Source organism: Salvelinus namaycush, chromosome 22, assembly GCF_016432855.1.
Source record: "Salvelinus namaycush isolate Seneca chromosome 22, SaNama_1.0, whole genome shotgun sequence".
Classification (NCBI taxonomy): Eukaryota; Metazoa; Chordata; class Actinopteri; order Salmoniformes; family Salmonidae; genus Salvelinus; species Salvelinus namaycush.
Window position 1 is genome coordinate 3,557,417 of NC_052328.1, and position 14,357 is coordinate 3,571,773.

The 14,357-nt window shown below is 43.1% G+C and overlaps 1 protein-coding gene across 1 annotated transcript in view; it reads right to left on the bottom strand.

Moving 5' to 3' along the window:
- The window catches only part of LOC120017357 (cadherin-23-like), a 659,988-nt gene that overhangs the window by 33,505 nt on the left and 612,126 nt on the right, over positions 1–14,357 (bottom strand). Inside the window, exon 48 of the mRNA XM_038960107.1 lies at positions 2,248–2,472. Within this exon, the coding sequence (XP_038816035.1) occupies positions 2,248–2,472 (225 nt within the window). The remainder of the gene's footprint in view (positions 1–2,247; positions 2,473–14,357) is intronic.

The window sequence follows — 14,357 nt, forward strand, 5'->3', positions numbered from 1 at the left end:
CTTGATCATGCTGCACATACTTCATCAGTCTCTCATTCACAATTTGACAAGCACTTGATAATATTATCATCCATCAGACTATTCTAAATTACATATAGCCTACAGTGTGCCTACATATGTGTGGGATAATTTTTTATTTAGAATGTCCTACAAAAGAAAACGGCATCCCTAGCCTGGTCTCGAATAGCGAATGGAGGAAGCGCTTCCCGAGGTTACATTTTTAATATGACAGGTATTATACACCGGTTGTAAAGCTTCATAATGTGCTTCATTTTAAGAATCGAGGGATAAAAATAGCAGCACGAAAAAGCTGGGATCCTCTTTTAAATAGTGGTCAGTCAAATGTCTGTTTTCACACGCGATTGCGCAATGACTGGGCTTATAAGAATTAGGCTCTGTACGCTATGAGCTTTCCAACCTGGTTCCAGGGGTCCTACAGTAGGACTACAGGCTACACTTAGAGTTATTTGGCCACTTTAGTTGTGATACAAACCTTATCAAAACATATATGCCTATGGCCTAGGCTACGTGCGACTATGATTTGAAAAACTGGCAAAAAATGCATGCTCTGTTTCTTGCATTAGACTGCACATGCTGGGCATCACTCACAAGTTCTCAAATTAATCTTGCCTTTACATATACTAAATAATATATGTGTGAAATTTGTTTTGGTTTAGAATGGGCCATTATCATGCACCCTTCGGAACAGGGAGAGAAAAAAAATAATCTGTATGCACTTGAGTAGCATATGGAGGACGCTTCTCCTGCGGTTAATTTTCATGCCAGCCAGGTAGTCTACTCCAGTTGTACAGCAGAGCAATGTGCTTAATATAAAGAAAGTTTAAAAATAAATATAGAAGGCCAGGCCTAGCCTATAGAAGGTTTATGGGATCCTCTTTTTAAGAGGCCATCAGAACACTGTTTTCTCATGCAATTGCATAGCATAGCTTATATAAATGTTGCGCAGCATGGGCTTATAGGAACACTTATTTCATTCCATGCATCAACCAACTATAAGGAGCTCGCTCTCACTGTGCAACAGGCGATCCTATTCCACTCAAACTCTGAATGCCAGGGCTCTAATTAAGTGTTTGAATTGAGTTTCGATTGCATGTGCATTTATGTCAGTGATTAGGGGGACAATGAAGCGCTGAGTACCAGGCAGTTAGCACGTTTGGTAGGCTACTAATGACTATCAGCTGCATCAGAGCACAGTTTTGGAAAAGCCTAGTTACCGTGGCAGTAATATGGTCATGGTGGAGTTTTACAAGAGAGTGAGGAGGGAGTTTTAGGAGCAGTGTGTGAGCTCTGCGAACAGGGACTCTTTTCTGATGAAGAGATGGAGAAACTGGAAGCAATTCCGGGGGTGTTTGAATTGGCTGCAGAGATGGGCTTCCAGTGAAAATCTGATGTACTGTATATTGTAGAAGTAGTAGTACGATAAGAATAGATAAACTAATATCCAGGCTAGCAAATTGGTAGGTATAATACGTTTGATAAGTGTATGTTATTGTCTATTTTATACCACAAAAAATAAATAATATTTGAATGAAAGGAAATTTTAATCTGCCTTTTTTTGAGTGAGATTTGAGTGTGTTGTTGAGTTCTGAGAATATTAAATATACTTATGTCACTGAGGGAGAGAGGGTAATGTATAACATTTACTTTATGTCAGGATATGTTATTGTTAGTCATCATGGATCCTATGGGAGGGATCCTCTGGGAGGAGAAGAGACACAGTCTGGTACCAGGCACCATGACAGACTTGAGTTGGGGAGTAGTGAGCACTTTGGGGTAGAGGTCAGGTCAGATGAAATGAGGAAGAACAGATATCACTAAGGTTCTGTCTAGCAACAGAGATGCATTGGCTGTTCAAATGTGTAGGAGGAGCCTCAGGAGGAAGGGTTAAATATCAGTGCTTGTGTGAAATGTCGTTGTCTAATGCAGCTGTATTGATCCTCTGGGAAGAATTAAACTTGTTCAAGCTTTCATTGTGTCCGATGAGCTTTTTACACTGAGAATTAGAACCTAACAGTGTGCTACTTATAAGAAGATATTTGAAAATACATTCAAATACACAGAAAATAATAAATATACTTAAATACTGTATGCATGTATTTGAACCCAGGTCTGGTGTGTTTGTGTGTTCACATCTGTTTATGCAAGTTTGGTGTGAGTTTAGTTCGAATATACGGTAAGCTGTTGAAGACTACACAGTGTGTGTGTATATGTGTGCGTGTGTTGTACCAGTAGAGGGGTCCTCCAGTCTGAGGTAGTCCCCTCGGGGTAGATGTAGCAGCTGGTAGATGACCTGTCCATTAGGGCCTTTGTCTGGGTCCACGGCTGACACCGACAGCAGAGTGGTGCCTGGCTGAGCACCTTCCAGAATCTTCTCTGAGAAGTTGGCCACTCCAAAGGGTCTGAACCGCGGGGCGTTGTCATTCACATCCAGCACGTTCACTGTCAGTCTCGCTGTCAATGGTTGAGAGGCAATCGAGAGGGTTAGTATTGGGAAGAGACAGAGAAGAGATTAGAGTCGATGTCCGAACCACCGTAGAAATCGAATTAGCATAATACTAATAAAAAAACATAAAAATCAGTCTGTTTAAGCTAGAGATTTGAGTTTTTTTTGCATATGCTGCATCTCAAGTGGCAGAGCTACAGTGGCTTTTTCCAGACCAGGAGACATCCCAAAAAAATCGGGCTTGTCACAGAAACGTCTGTGGCGTTTGAACGGTTTGACAAACATACTAATATGAACCCTCTATGGAAAGATGACTCTCACAATGGTGTTCTCCGTTTTGCTCTATGACTGAAGTCGATACCGTGAAGCATTCATCCATTCATTCATCCGATGTGCCAACTTCTGTCAGTAACGTCCGAATGGTTTGGGCTACACACTAACATGAAAGGTGAGACTCTCACGAACACATACAGTACATGTCGGTTGTTTTGTCTACGATTCTAACAAGCCTCACAAGACTCGTCTGAAGGTAACCCGGTACCAGTTTAAAAGATTAATGGAAGTACTGTACATGTGACCCGATTCAGGAAACTAGGCATATGTCGCAAGTCGCGACTTCACAGGAGAGGCTTTTGAACGTAAAAAATATGTTTTATCAAAATGCATTTTTTGGCATAAATGCCTTCTCGAACATGTGAACATTCTTGTGCCTTAATACCAAACTTGTATGTCATCTGTAAATACGAATTAAATTGTAAAATTATGAGCCTAGTTGGTTTAGCCACAGAGAAAGCCAGTAACCTTTCCACTAGCCATGGTTGGCTGAGATAATGAGTGGGCTGGACATGCAGAGAGATGAGTTTGGATTGGTCTGTGGTGTTGCATCTATTGTCTATAAAATGAGCTACTCGTAATGTGTAGATAATCCTTTCTATTGCAGTTTTTTTAACGATATAACGTTACCATTGGAGAACTGCAAATATGTCGCTACTGCTCTCAATATCATTGCTGCCCTGAATTTATCAGGCGCTATCGAAAAAGGTCAGTGGGAAAAAGTTATGATGGACTACTTTCTGGATGACAATCGTGCCATGCAACGCTGACTCTCTCTCACTCTGAAAATAACACATTTTGAAATCAGTGGAACACACCGGGCCAAACAAGGTGTGCAAACTGAACAGAAACAACACAGGGTGTCTTATAAAAGGGGTTGCAGTCTGCCGTGAAGCATTCATCCATGTATACAGGTAAGAATCTAGCTACAGATTCAGATATTATACGTTTCCAATTTTGTCAGAAAGTTGTTTTCATTGCAAGCTAAAGCTTGCTGTTAGCTAGCCACCTAGAGTTCGATGGCTGGCTTGCTGACTAACATTGAACCTAACACTATTTGGTTAACCTTAGCTTGCTATGACAATCGGTTTATATTGCTAGTAATGTTACTCAATAGATTGGGATTATAGCTAACGATAACGTGACATGTCTAAACAAAAGGCCCCAAGTTAAAGCTTCTGTTAGCTAGCTAACATTAGCTGAGGTTAGATGGCTGGCTTGCTAGCTAACATTAACTTATGTGTAGGAAGTATGTGTAACGTTAGTGATGTTTTCTCAGAATGCATTTTGCATTGCTAGTTGTAGCCTAATGTTAGCTAGTTAGCTAGCTATCATTGAACCTATTGGTTAACTTTAGTTAGTTGCTGTTATCTAGCCAGCTGACGTCATATGGCTGGCTAGCTACTGTCACGAGCGTCGTCTAGGTGGAAATGACCGGACCAAGGTGCAGCGTGGTGAGCGTACATTTCTTTTTATTTATGAATGTCGCTAACAAAAACAAGAAACAACAAAAACGAACGTGAAGCTGACTAGGGCTATACAGGCCACTAACACAGACAACTACCCACAACTAAGGTGGCAAAACAGGCTGCCTAAGTATGATTCCCAATCAGAGACAACGATAGACAGCTGTCCCTGATTGAGAAACATACCCGGCCAAAACATAGAAACAGAAAACATAGAAATAAAAAAACTAGAATGCCCACCCGTGTCACGTGACAGCCACAGTAGCTAACACTACCTGTATGAACTGTGTGCAGTGATGTTCTCAGAATGCCATTTAGCATCTATTGTATAATAATGCTAAAATATTTGTATCTGGAATTTGTCTTTCAGCATCAATCAGTAGAACACACCTGACTCTAATCCATCAGTCATACAGTCATCAAAAAAAGAGCTGGCCCAAGCAAGCAAAGGCAGCAGCCACGTAGTCATCAACTACATACACCATTACTTCACCAACTACGGAGTTGGGAAAATACGTGTGGACCTGAATTGTGATAACTGCAGTGGACAAAACAAGAACAAGTTTGTGCTCTGGTATTGTGCCTGGACCTTCACTTCCTGATCACAGGCCACACCAAGTTTGCCCCTGACTGGTGCTTCGGCCTCATCAAGCAGCGCTTCAGAAAGACCAGAGTGAACACTTTGTCTGAGATTGCTGGTGTTGTGAAAGACAGCACTGTGACAGGGGTAAACATCCCACAGCTGGTTGGACTGAAGGATGGTACGGTGCTGGTGGAAAGCTATGGCTTGGGAACAACACCTGACTTCGTAATTCAGGCTTCTGCCACAGATCAAGCAGTACCAGCACTTCAGGTAAAGCATATCATTTTCATTGAATGAGCTTATTCTTATCTAAACTTGGGAGGTGAATTGATGTTGTGGAGGGTTGTAATGTCTTTTGATTTTTTTTTTTTATTCCGTTTTACAGCTTCGATGCTCTGGAGCCTGGTGTTGTCGCCAAGAAGCATTCGGACTGTCTGGACCAGGTTTCAGCTGCTGCGCAACGCTGTCATCCTTCCTCCCATAGATGGTCTGCCTGTAAAAGCACCACCTGGACTGGACACAGCTAGACAAACTATATTTTTGACAAGATCAGGGAGTTTTGCGACGAAGAGGCTATGGACATCACATGCCCTGCACTAAAGTCAAGGGCAGGACAGAAACAGGCTCTCCGAATATAGATTCCCTTGTTCATGCGTGGTTTGGACGGGCCAGTCATCAGCACTATCTGCAGTGCCTCTATTCACATGACTCTCTCCTAACACATACAACATACGTTGTTGCTACAATTTTTTTTTTATCCTGCTGCTCAGCCACTTTACCCCTGATTGTACGCATATAACTACCTCGTCTATCACTGATATCGTTATTGATATTGTTCTTGTACATACTGTATATTATTTTATTAATATTAATATCTATTTCTGATATTGCTACTATGCAAGTAACCATTTGGCTGTACCGTTTACACCTTCTATAGAGACCATGTACTTAGCAAGACTTAGCAAGATAAATAAAATGAATATTGCTATGTGTGGCCGTAACATGATTTTGTGACATACCACAACAATATTATGTAACCGTATCAAGTGTCACCACATAAATATATTGCGCATGCATCTGTTAATGTACTGTACAGTGCCTTGTAAAAGTATTCATCCCCCTTGGTGTTTTTCCTATTTTGTTGCATTACAACCTGTAATTTAAATTGATTTTAATTTGGACATACACAAAATAGTCCAAGTTTTGGAGAAGTACAGATCAGGGTTGAGTTATAAAAAAAATATCCAAAACTTTGAACATCCCACAGAGCACCATTAAATCCATTATTTAAAAAAATAAAGAGTATGGCACCACAACAAACATGCCAAGAGAGGGCCGCCCACCAAAACTCACAGACCAGGCAAGGAGGGCATTAATCAGAGGCAACAAAAAGACTGAAGATAACCCTGAAGGAGCTGAAAAGCTCCACAGCTGAGATTGGAGTATCTGTCCACAGGACCACTTTAAGCCGCACACTCCACAGAGCTGGGCTTTTTTTAGCCATGCTAAAAAAAAAATAAGCAAGCACATTTGGTGTTTGCCAAAAGGCATGTGGGAGACTCCCCAAACAAATGGAAGAAGGTATTCTGGTCAGATGAGACTAAAATGTAGCTTTTTGTCCATAAAGGAAAACGCTATGTCTGGCGCAAACCCAACACCGCTCATTACCCCGAGAACACCATCCCCACAGTGAAGCATGGTGGTGGCAGCATCATGCTGTGAGGATGTTTTTCATCGGCAGGGACTGGTAAACTGAACATGACAATGGGATACAGTGTTTAAACCCTTTACAATTAAGATCTGTGAATTTATTTAGATTTTTATGAATTATCTTTGAAAGACAGGGTCCTGAAAAAGGTATGTTTATTTTTTTGCTGAGTCAATATGTTCCAAAGGTCTGCATCAGTGGCTTGTAGGCTATGTGTGGAAGCCAGGAGATGCTAAATGTGTTTAGGTCAATTAACGGTTAATTACCATGAGACCGACAGTTATTTGCTTGACAATCACCGGCTGACAACATTTTGTGACCGCCTCAGCCACAGTCATACCAAGAATCATTTAGCTATTTAATTTGGAATTTTAGGACCCCTGTAGGTATAAAGTAAAAAACAAATGGAAGAAACATTGAATTTGGCCTTAATGCTATTAGAAAAACCGTAGAAAAATACATGGCAAAACAGATAGATTTTTTGACTATCAAAAGGAAGCGTATTTTGAAGTGTTTGTCCTATATCTGAGAGATATAAGAATGCTCAGGAATGTTGTTTTTTTGACCCATATTTAACCCCTTTTTTGGTACTAAAGTATTTCCATATATGTGACTCACCAGCTCAAATCGGTCTTATGTAGCAAAATCTGAAATTAGTTTTTTTTACATTGGATAATAGTAGAGACTCAGAGCTAACAAATGGTATATCATACATTGCATTTTTTGAGGAACAATGGTAAAGTAATTCTGCTTTGAAATTTGATTAAACTTTTAAACTCACTTTTGAGAAAAGGGCCTTTGAATATTTTGGAACCTACTGGAGAGCTCTCATTTGTCTACACCCTTTCAGCATTGTTCACACCCTCTTAATGTCACGTTCTGACCTTTAGTTCCTTTTTTATGTCTTTATTTCAGTTGGTCAGGGCGTGAGTTGGGGTGGGCATTCTATGTTGTTTTTCTATGTTTTGTTCTGTTGTTATATCTCTATGTGTTTGGCCTAGTATGGTTCTCAATCAGAGGCAGGTGTCAGTCGTTGTCTCTGATTGGGAGCCATATTTAGGTAGCCTGTTTTCTATTGTGTTTTGTGGGTGATTGTTTCCTGTGTTAGTGTTTGCACCATACGGTACTGTTTCGGTTTTCATTTATTCTCTTGTTCTTTTGTATTTTGTATTCATTCTCGATTAAATTATGGATACGTACCACGCTGCATTTTGGTCCTCCTCTCCTTCCACCAACGAAAGCCGTTACAGAATCACCCACCCGAAAAGGACCAAGCAGCGTGGTAACCAGGAGCAGAGGGTTCTGGACTCCTGGACATGGGAGGAAATTTTGGACGGCAAAGGACCCTGGGCACAGCAGGGGGAGTATCGCCGTCCGAAAGAGGAGCTGGAGGCAGCTAGAGCAGAGCGGCGCCACTACGAGGAATTGGCGCGAGGTAACGGGCACGAGAGGCAGCCCCAGAATTTTTTTTTGGGGGGGGGGTAAAAACGGGTAGATCAACTCCCCGTGCTTCCCGGGGCGAGAGAGTGACTGGGCAGGCACCGCGTTATGCGGGGGAGCGCACGGTGTCCCCAGTGCGCTACATCACAGCTCCTCGAATCGGCCGGGCTAGAGTGGGCATCGAGCCAGGAGGGATGATGCCGGCTCAGCGCATCTGGTCTCCAGTGCGTCTCCTCGGCCCGGGGTATACTGCACCAGCCCTACGCAAGGTGTCTCCAGTTCGCCAGCACAGCCCAGTGCGGCCTGTTCCAACTCCCCGCACTTGCCAGGCTACAGGGGGGATCCAGCCAGGACGAGTGGTGCTAGCTCTGCGCTCGAGACCGCCAGTGCGCCTCCATGGTCCAGTGCATCCGGTGCCTCGGCCAAGGACAAGGCCTCCTGCATGTCTCCCCTGCCTGGTGAGTTCTGTGTCTGTGCTAAGCACTAACCCTCCTGCATGTCTCCCTAGCCTGGTGAGTCATGTGCCTTCTCCCAGAGCCAGGCCTTCTGTGTGTCTCTCCAATCCAGTAATAATCCATGGCAAGAAGCCTCCAGTGATAATCCATGGCACAAAGCCTCCAGTGACAATCCATGGCAAGAAGCCTCCAGTGATAATCCATGGCACGAAGCCTCCAGTGAAGATCCATGGCAAGAAGCCTCCAGTGATAATCCATGGCATGAAGCCTCCAGTGAAGATCCATGGCACGAAGCCTCCAGTGATGATCCATGGCAAGAAGCCTCCAGTGATAATCCATGGCATGAAGCCTCCAGTGATGATCCATGGCACGAAGCCTCCAGTGATGATCCATGGCAAGAAGCCTCCATTGATAATCCATGGCACGAAGCCTCCAGTGATGATCCATGGCACGAAGCCTCCAGTGATGATCCATGGCACGAAGCCTCCAGTGATGATCCATGGCACGAAGCCTCCGGTGATGATCCATGGCACGAAGCCTCCAGTGATAATCCATGGCACGAAGCCTCCAGTGATGATCCATGGCACGAAGCCTCCGGTGATGATCCATGGCACGAAGCCTCCGGTGATGATCCATGGCACGAAGCCTCCTGTGAGGATCCATGGCACGAAGCCTCCAGTGAGGATCCATGGCATGTGGCCTCCAACGAAGGACGTCAGTCCGGAGCCTCCAGCAACACCTTCTAGTCCGGAGCCTCCAGCGTCGCCCTCTAGTCCGGAGCCTCCAGAGTCTCCCTCCTGTCCGGAGCAGCCAGAGTCTCCCTCCTGTCCGGAGCAGCCAGAGTCTCCCTCCTGTCCGGAGGAGCCAGAGTCTCCCTCCTGTCCGGAGGAGCCAGAGTCTCCCTCCTGTCCGGAGGAGCCAGAGTCTCCCTCCTGTCCGGATCAGCCAGAGCCTCCCTCCTGTCCGGAGCAGCCAGAGCCTCCCTCCAGTCCGGAGCTGCCTGAGCCGTCCGTCAGTCAGGAGCTGCCTGAGCCGCCCGTCAGTCAGAAGCTGCCCGTCACTCCGGTGCTCCCGCCTGTCCGGCGCCACCGGAGTCTCCCGCCTGTCCGGCGCTGCCGGAGTCTCCCGTCTATTCGGGGCCCGCTGAAAGGGTCCCCAGTCCGAGGTCAGCGGCGAGGGTCGCTGACTCTGGCTGCTCCAAGACTTTGGTGGAGTGGGGTCCACGTCCCGCACCAGAGCCGCCACCGCGGTGAAATGCCCACCCAGACCCCCCCCTATAGGTTCAGGTTTTGCGGCCGGAGTCCGCACCTTTGGGGGGGTACTGTCACGTTCTGACCTTAGTTCCTTTTTTATGTCTTTATTTTAGTTGGGGTGGGCATTCTATGTTGTTTTTCTATGTTTTGTTCTGTTGTTATATTTCTATGTGTTTGGCCTAGTATGGTTCTCAATCAGAAGCAAGTGTCAGTCGTTGTCTCTGATTGGGAGCCATATTTAGGTAGCCTGTTTTCTATTGTGTTTTGTGGGTGATTGTTTCCTGTGTTAGTGTTTGCACCATACGGTACTGTTTCGGTTTTCATTTATTCTCTTGTTCTTTTGTATTTTGTATTCATTCTCGATTAAATTATATTATGGATATGTACCACGCTGCATTTTGGTCCTCCTCTCCTTCCACCAACGAAAGCCATTACACTTAAGCCAGCCCCACCCATCTCTTTAAGGATTCACATTTGAGGTCATGTGCTAAACAGTGAGTAGTGTAGTAAAGATTAAGACTAAAAGTTGTAGTAGCCTACAATAAGGAACAATTCCAGGTAAACAGAAAGTGTCCACATAAAAATATGTTGTAAATATTAGATGACACTTACCCAGACACACTTGTCTAAATTGATGGGTCATGGGAAATAAATCCTATAACCCCCAGCCACATCCAGTGGTGGAAAAAGTACTAAATTGTCATACTTGAGTAAAAGTATCAATCATTTCAGCGCCACTGGGATTTTTGCCCATTCTTCAAGGCAAAACTGCTCCAGCTCCTTCAAGTTGGATGGGTTCCGCTGGTGTACAGCACTCTTCAAGTCATACCACAGATTCTCAGTTGGATTTTGTAAACTGTGGCTTTATTTTATAGTATGAATAATACAATCGAACAAAGCTGAATAAAATATAAAGTATATTTTCTCCAAACGCATATGCAGCTATTCTGTGTTGAGTGGATGACAAATATATAAGTACTCCTATATGCTTAATGTAGTGTTATTAATGTAACTTTAGTTGTTCGACAAACATTGGGCTACATGTTTCATAATACATTGTAAGTCTGCATGAGCCCTGCTTTGTTTTTTGTGCGCAGGCTGTACACACTTTATCAGTCTCTCATTCACAATTTGACAAGCACTTGATAATGCCTAGAATTTCATGGCGGCATCCCCTTCGTGTGGCCTTAATGCACTGTTGTAAAGATAAGCAATGTGCTTAATATTAGGAAAGTTGAGAAATAAACATAGTAGGCCTAGCCTATAGAAAGCTGATGGTATCCTCTTCTTTTTAATAGAGGCCATCACTCTGTTTTCTCACGCAATTGCATAGCTTTTAGAAATTGCATAGCCTATAGAAATGTTGCACAACATGAGCTCATGGGCTCTCATGAAGTGTTTGATCCTGATATTTTTTCTCTTCTGGATTGATGAAATTCTCCCGTGACACCATTTCCATATCAGGCGATCCCTCATGGGGTCGCGACCCCTAGTTTAGGAACCTCTGCCCTAAGGTCTATGGGCTGAGTTTCTATTAAGCTAACATATGGAATTGTATGGAATCATCAAATCCCCTTATTGTTTGGGATACCTTTTTCATATTTTGTTGCCTTACAACCTGGAATTAAAATTAATTTTTGGGGGGTTTGTATCATTTGATTTACACAACTTTGAAGAGCCAAAATCATTTTTATTGTTAAACAAACAAGAAATAAGACAAAAAACTGAACTTGAGCGTGTATAACTATTCACCACCCCAAAGTCAATACTTTGTAGATCCACCTTTTGCAGCAATTACAGCTGCAAATCTCTTTGGGTGTGTCTCTATAAGCTTGGCACGTCGAGCCACTGGAAAGTTTGCCCATTCTTCAAGGCAAAACTGCTCCAGCCTCTGCAAGATGGATGGGTTCCTCTGGTGTACAGCAATCTTTAAGTCATACAACAGATTCTCAATTGGATTGAGGTCTGGGCTTTGACTAGGCCATTCCAAGACATTTAAATGTTTCCCCATAAACCACTCGAGTGTTGCTTTAGCAGTATGCTTAGGGTCATTGTCTTGCTGGAAGGTGAACCTCTGTCCTAGTCTCAAATCTCTGGAAGACTGAAACAGGTTTCCCTCAAGAATTTCCCTGTATTTAGTGACATACATCATTCCTTCAATTCTGACCAGTTTCCCAGTCCCTGCCGATGAACAACATCCTCACAGCATGATGCTGCCACCACCATGCTTCACTGTGGGGATGGTGTTCTCGGGGTGATGAGAGGTGTTGGGTTTGTGCAAGACATAACTTTTTCCATTATGGCCAAAAAACTCAATTTTAGTCTCATCTGACTAGAATACCTTCTTCCATATGTTTGGGGAGTCTCCCACATGTCTTTTGGCGAATACCAAATGTGTTTGCTTATTTTTTCTTTAAGCATGGCTTTCTTCTGGCCACTCTTCTGTAAAGGCCAGCTCTGTGGAGTGTACAGCTTAAAGTGGTCCTATGGACAGATACTCCAATCTCTGCTGTGGAGCTTTTGTCTCTTTGTTGGCTCTCTGATTAATGCCCTCCTTGCCTGGTCCGTGAATTTTGGTGGGAGGCCCTCTCTTGGCAGGTTTGTTGTGGTGACATTTTCTTTCCATTTTTTAATAATGGATTTAATGGTGCTCTGTGGGATGTTCAAAGTTTCATATATTGTTTTATAAATCAACCCTGATCTGTACTTCTCAAAACCTTGTACATGACCTGTTTGGAGAGCTCCTTGGTCTTCATGGTGCCGCTTGCTTGGTGTTTTTTTTATATATATTTTTTATTTCACTTTTATTTAACCAGGTAGGCTAGTTGAGAACAAGTTCTCATTTGCAACTGTGACCTGGCCAAGATAAAGAATAGGAATTGGACACATAAATAAACAAAACATACAGTCAATAACACAGTGGAACAAAAGAAAACAAAAAGTCTCTATACAGTGAGTGCAAATGAGGTAAGAAGGGAGTTAACTTCTCTAGGGTAGGGGGCAGCATTTGGAATTTTGGATGAAATGCATGCCCAAATTAAACTGCCTGCATCTCGGGCCCAGAATATATGATATGCATATAACTGGTATATTTGGATAGAAAACACTCTAAAGTTTCCAAAACTGTTAAAATAGTGTCTGAGTATAACAGAACTGATTTGGCATGCGAAAACCTGAGTAAAATCCATTCAGGAAGTTTTTTTGTTTTGTAGTTTTCTATTCAATGCCAATACAGTATCCATTGACTTAGGACTCAAATTGCAGTTTCTATGCCTTCCACTAGATGTCAACAGTCTTTAGAAAGTGTTTCAGTCTTGTATTCTGAAAAATGAGGAAGTAAGAGCAGTCTGAATGAGTGGACCCTGCCGTGTCACAGAGCTTTTTCATGCGCACAACCGAGAGAGTGCGTTTCTTGTTTACATTTTATATTGACGACGTTATTGTCCGGTTGAAATATTATCGATTATTTAGGCTAAAAACAACCTGAGGTTTGAATATAAACATCGATTGACATCTTTCTATGAACTTTACGGATACAATTTGGATTTTTTTGTCTTCCTGTTTTGACTGCGTTTGAGCCTGTAGATTACTGAAGAAAACGAGAGAATAAAACTGAGTTTTTTGGGTATAAAGAGACTTTATCGAACAAAAGGAACATTTATTGAGTAAATGAATGTCTGCTGAGTGCATCAGCAATTTTATCTCTATTTCTAAATTGTTTAACTGTTCTATCTGGCTGGCTACTGTTTGTAATGATTTGTCTAGTGGGCTATGTTCTCATAATCGTAAGGTATGCTTTCGCCGTAAAGCATTTTTTAAATCTGACACCGTGGTTGGATTCACAAGAAGTTAATCTTTAAACCTATGTAAAATATGTTTTGTTTTCTGAATTTTTATAATGAGTATTTCTGTATTTGAAATTAGCGCCCAGCAGTTTCACTGGCTGTTGAAGAGGTGGGACGCTACCGTCTCACGTGCCCAAGAGAGGTTAAGCATATCCCAGTTTAGGTCACCTAACAGTACGAACTCTGACGATAGATGGGGGGCCATCAATTTACATATGGTGTTCAGGGCACAGCTGGGAGCTGACGGGGGTCTATAACAAGCGGCAACAGTGACAGTGACTTATTAATGGAGAGATGAATTTTGAAAAGTAGTAGCTTAAACAGTTTGGGCATAGACCTGGATAGCAGGGCAGAACTCTGCAGGCTCTCTCTACAGTAGATTGCAACTCCGCCCCCTTTAGCAGTTCTATCTTGACGGAAAATGTTGTAATTGGGGATGGAAATTTCAGAATTTTTGGTGGTCTTCTTAAGCCAGGATTCAGACACACCTTGGATATCAGGGTTGGCGGAGTGTGCTAAAGCAGTGAATAAAGCGAACTTAGGGAGGAGGCTTCTGATGTTAACATGCATGAACCCAAGGCTTTTCCGGTTACAGATGTCAACAAATGAGAAGCCCTGTGGGGACACACAGGGCCTGGGTTAACCTCTACATAACCAGAGGATCAGAGAAGGAGTAGGATAAGGGTACGGCTAAAGGCTGTAAGAACTGGTCGTCTAGTGCTTTCAGAACAGAGAGTAAAAGGAACAGACTTCTAGGCGTGGTAGGAAAGACTCAGGGCATAATGCACAGACAAGGGCATGGTAGGGTGC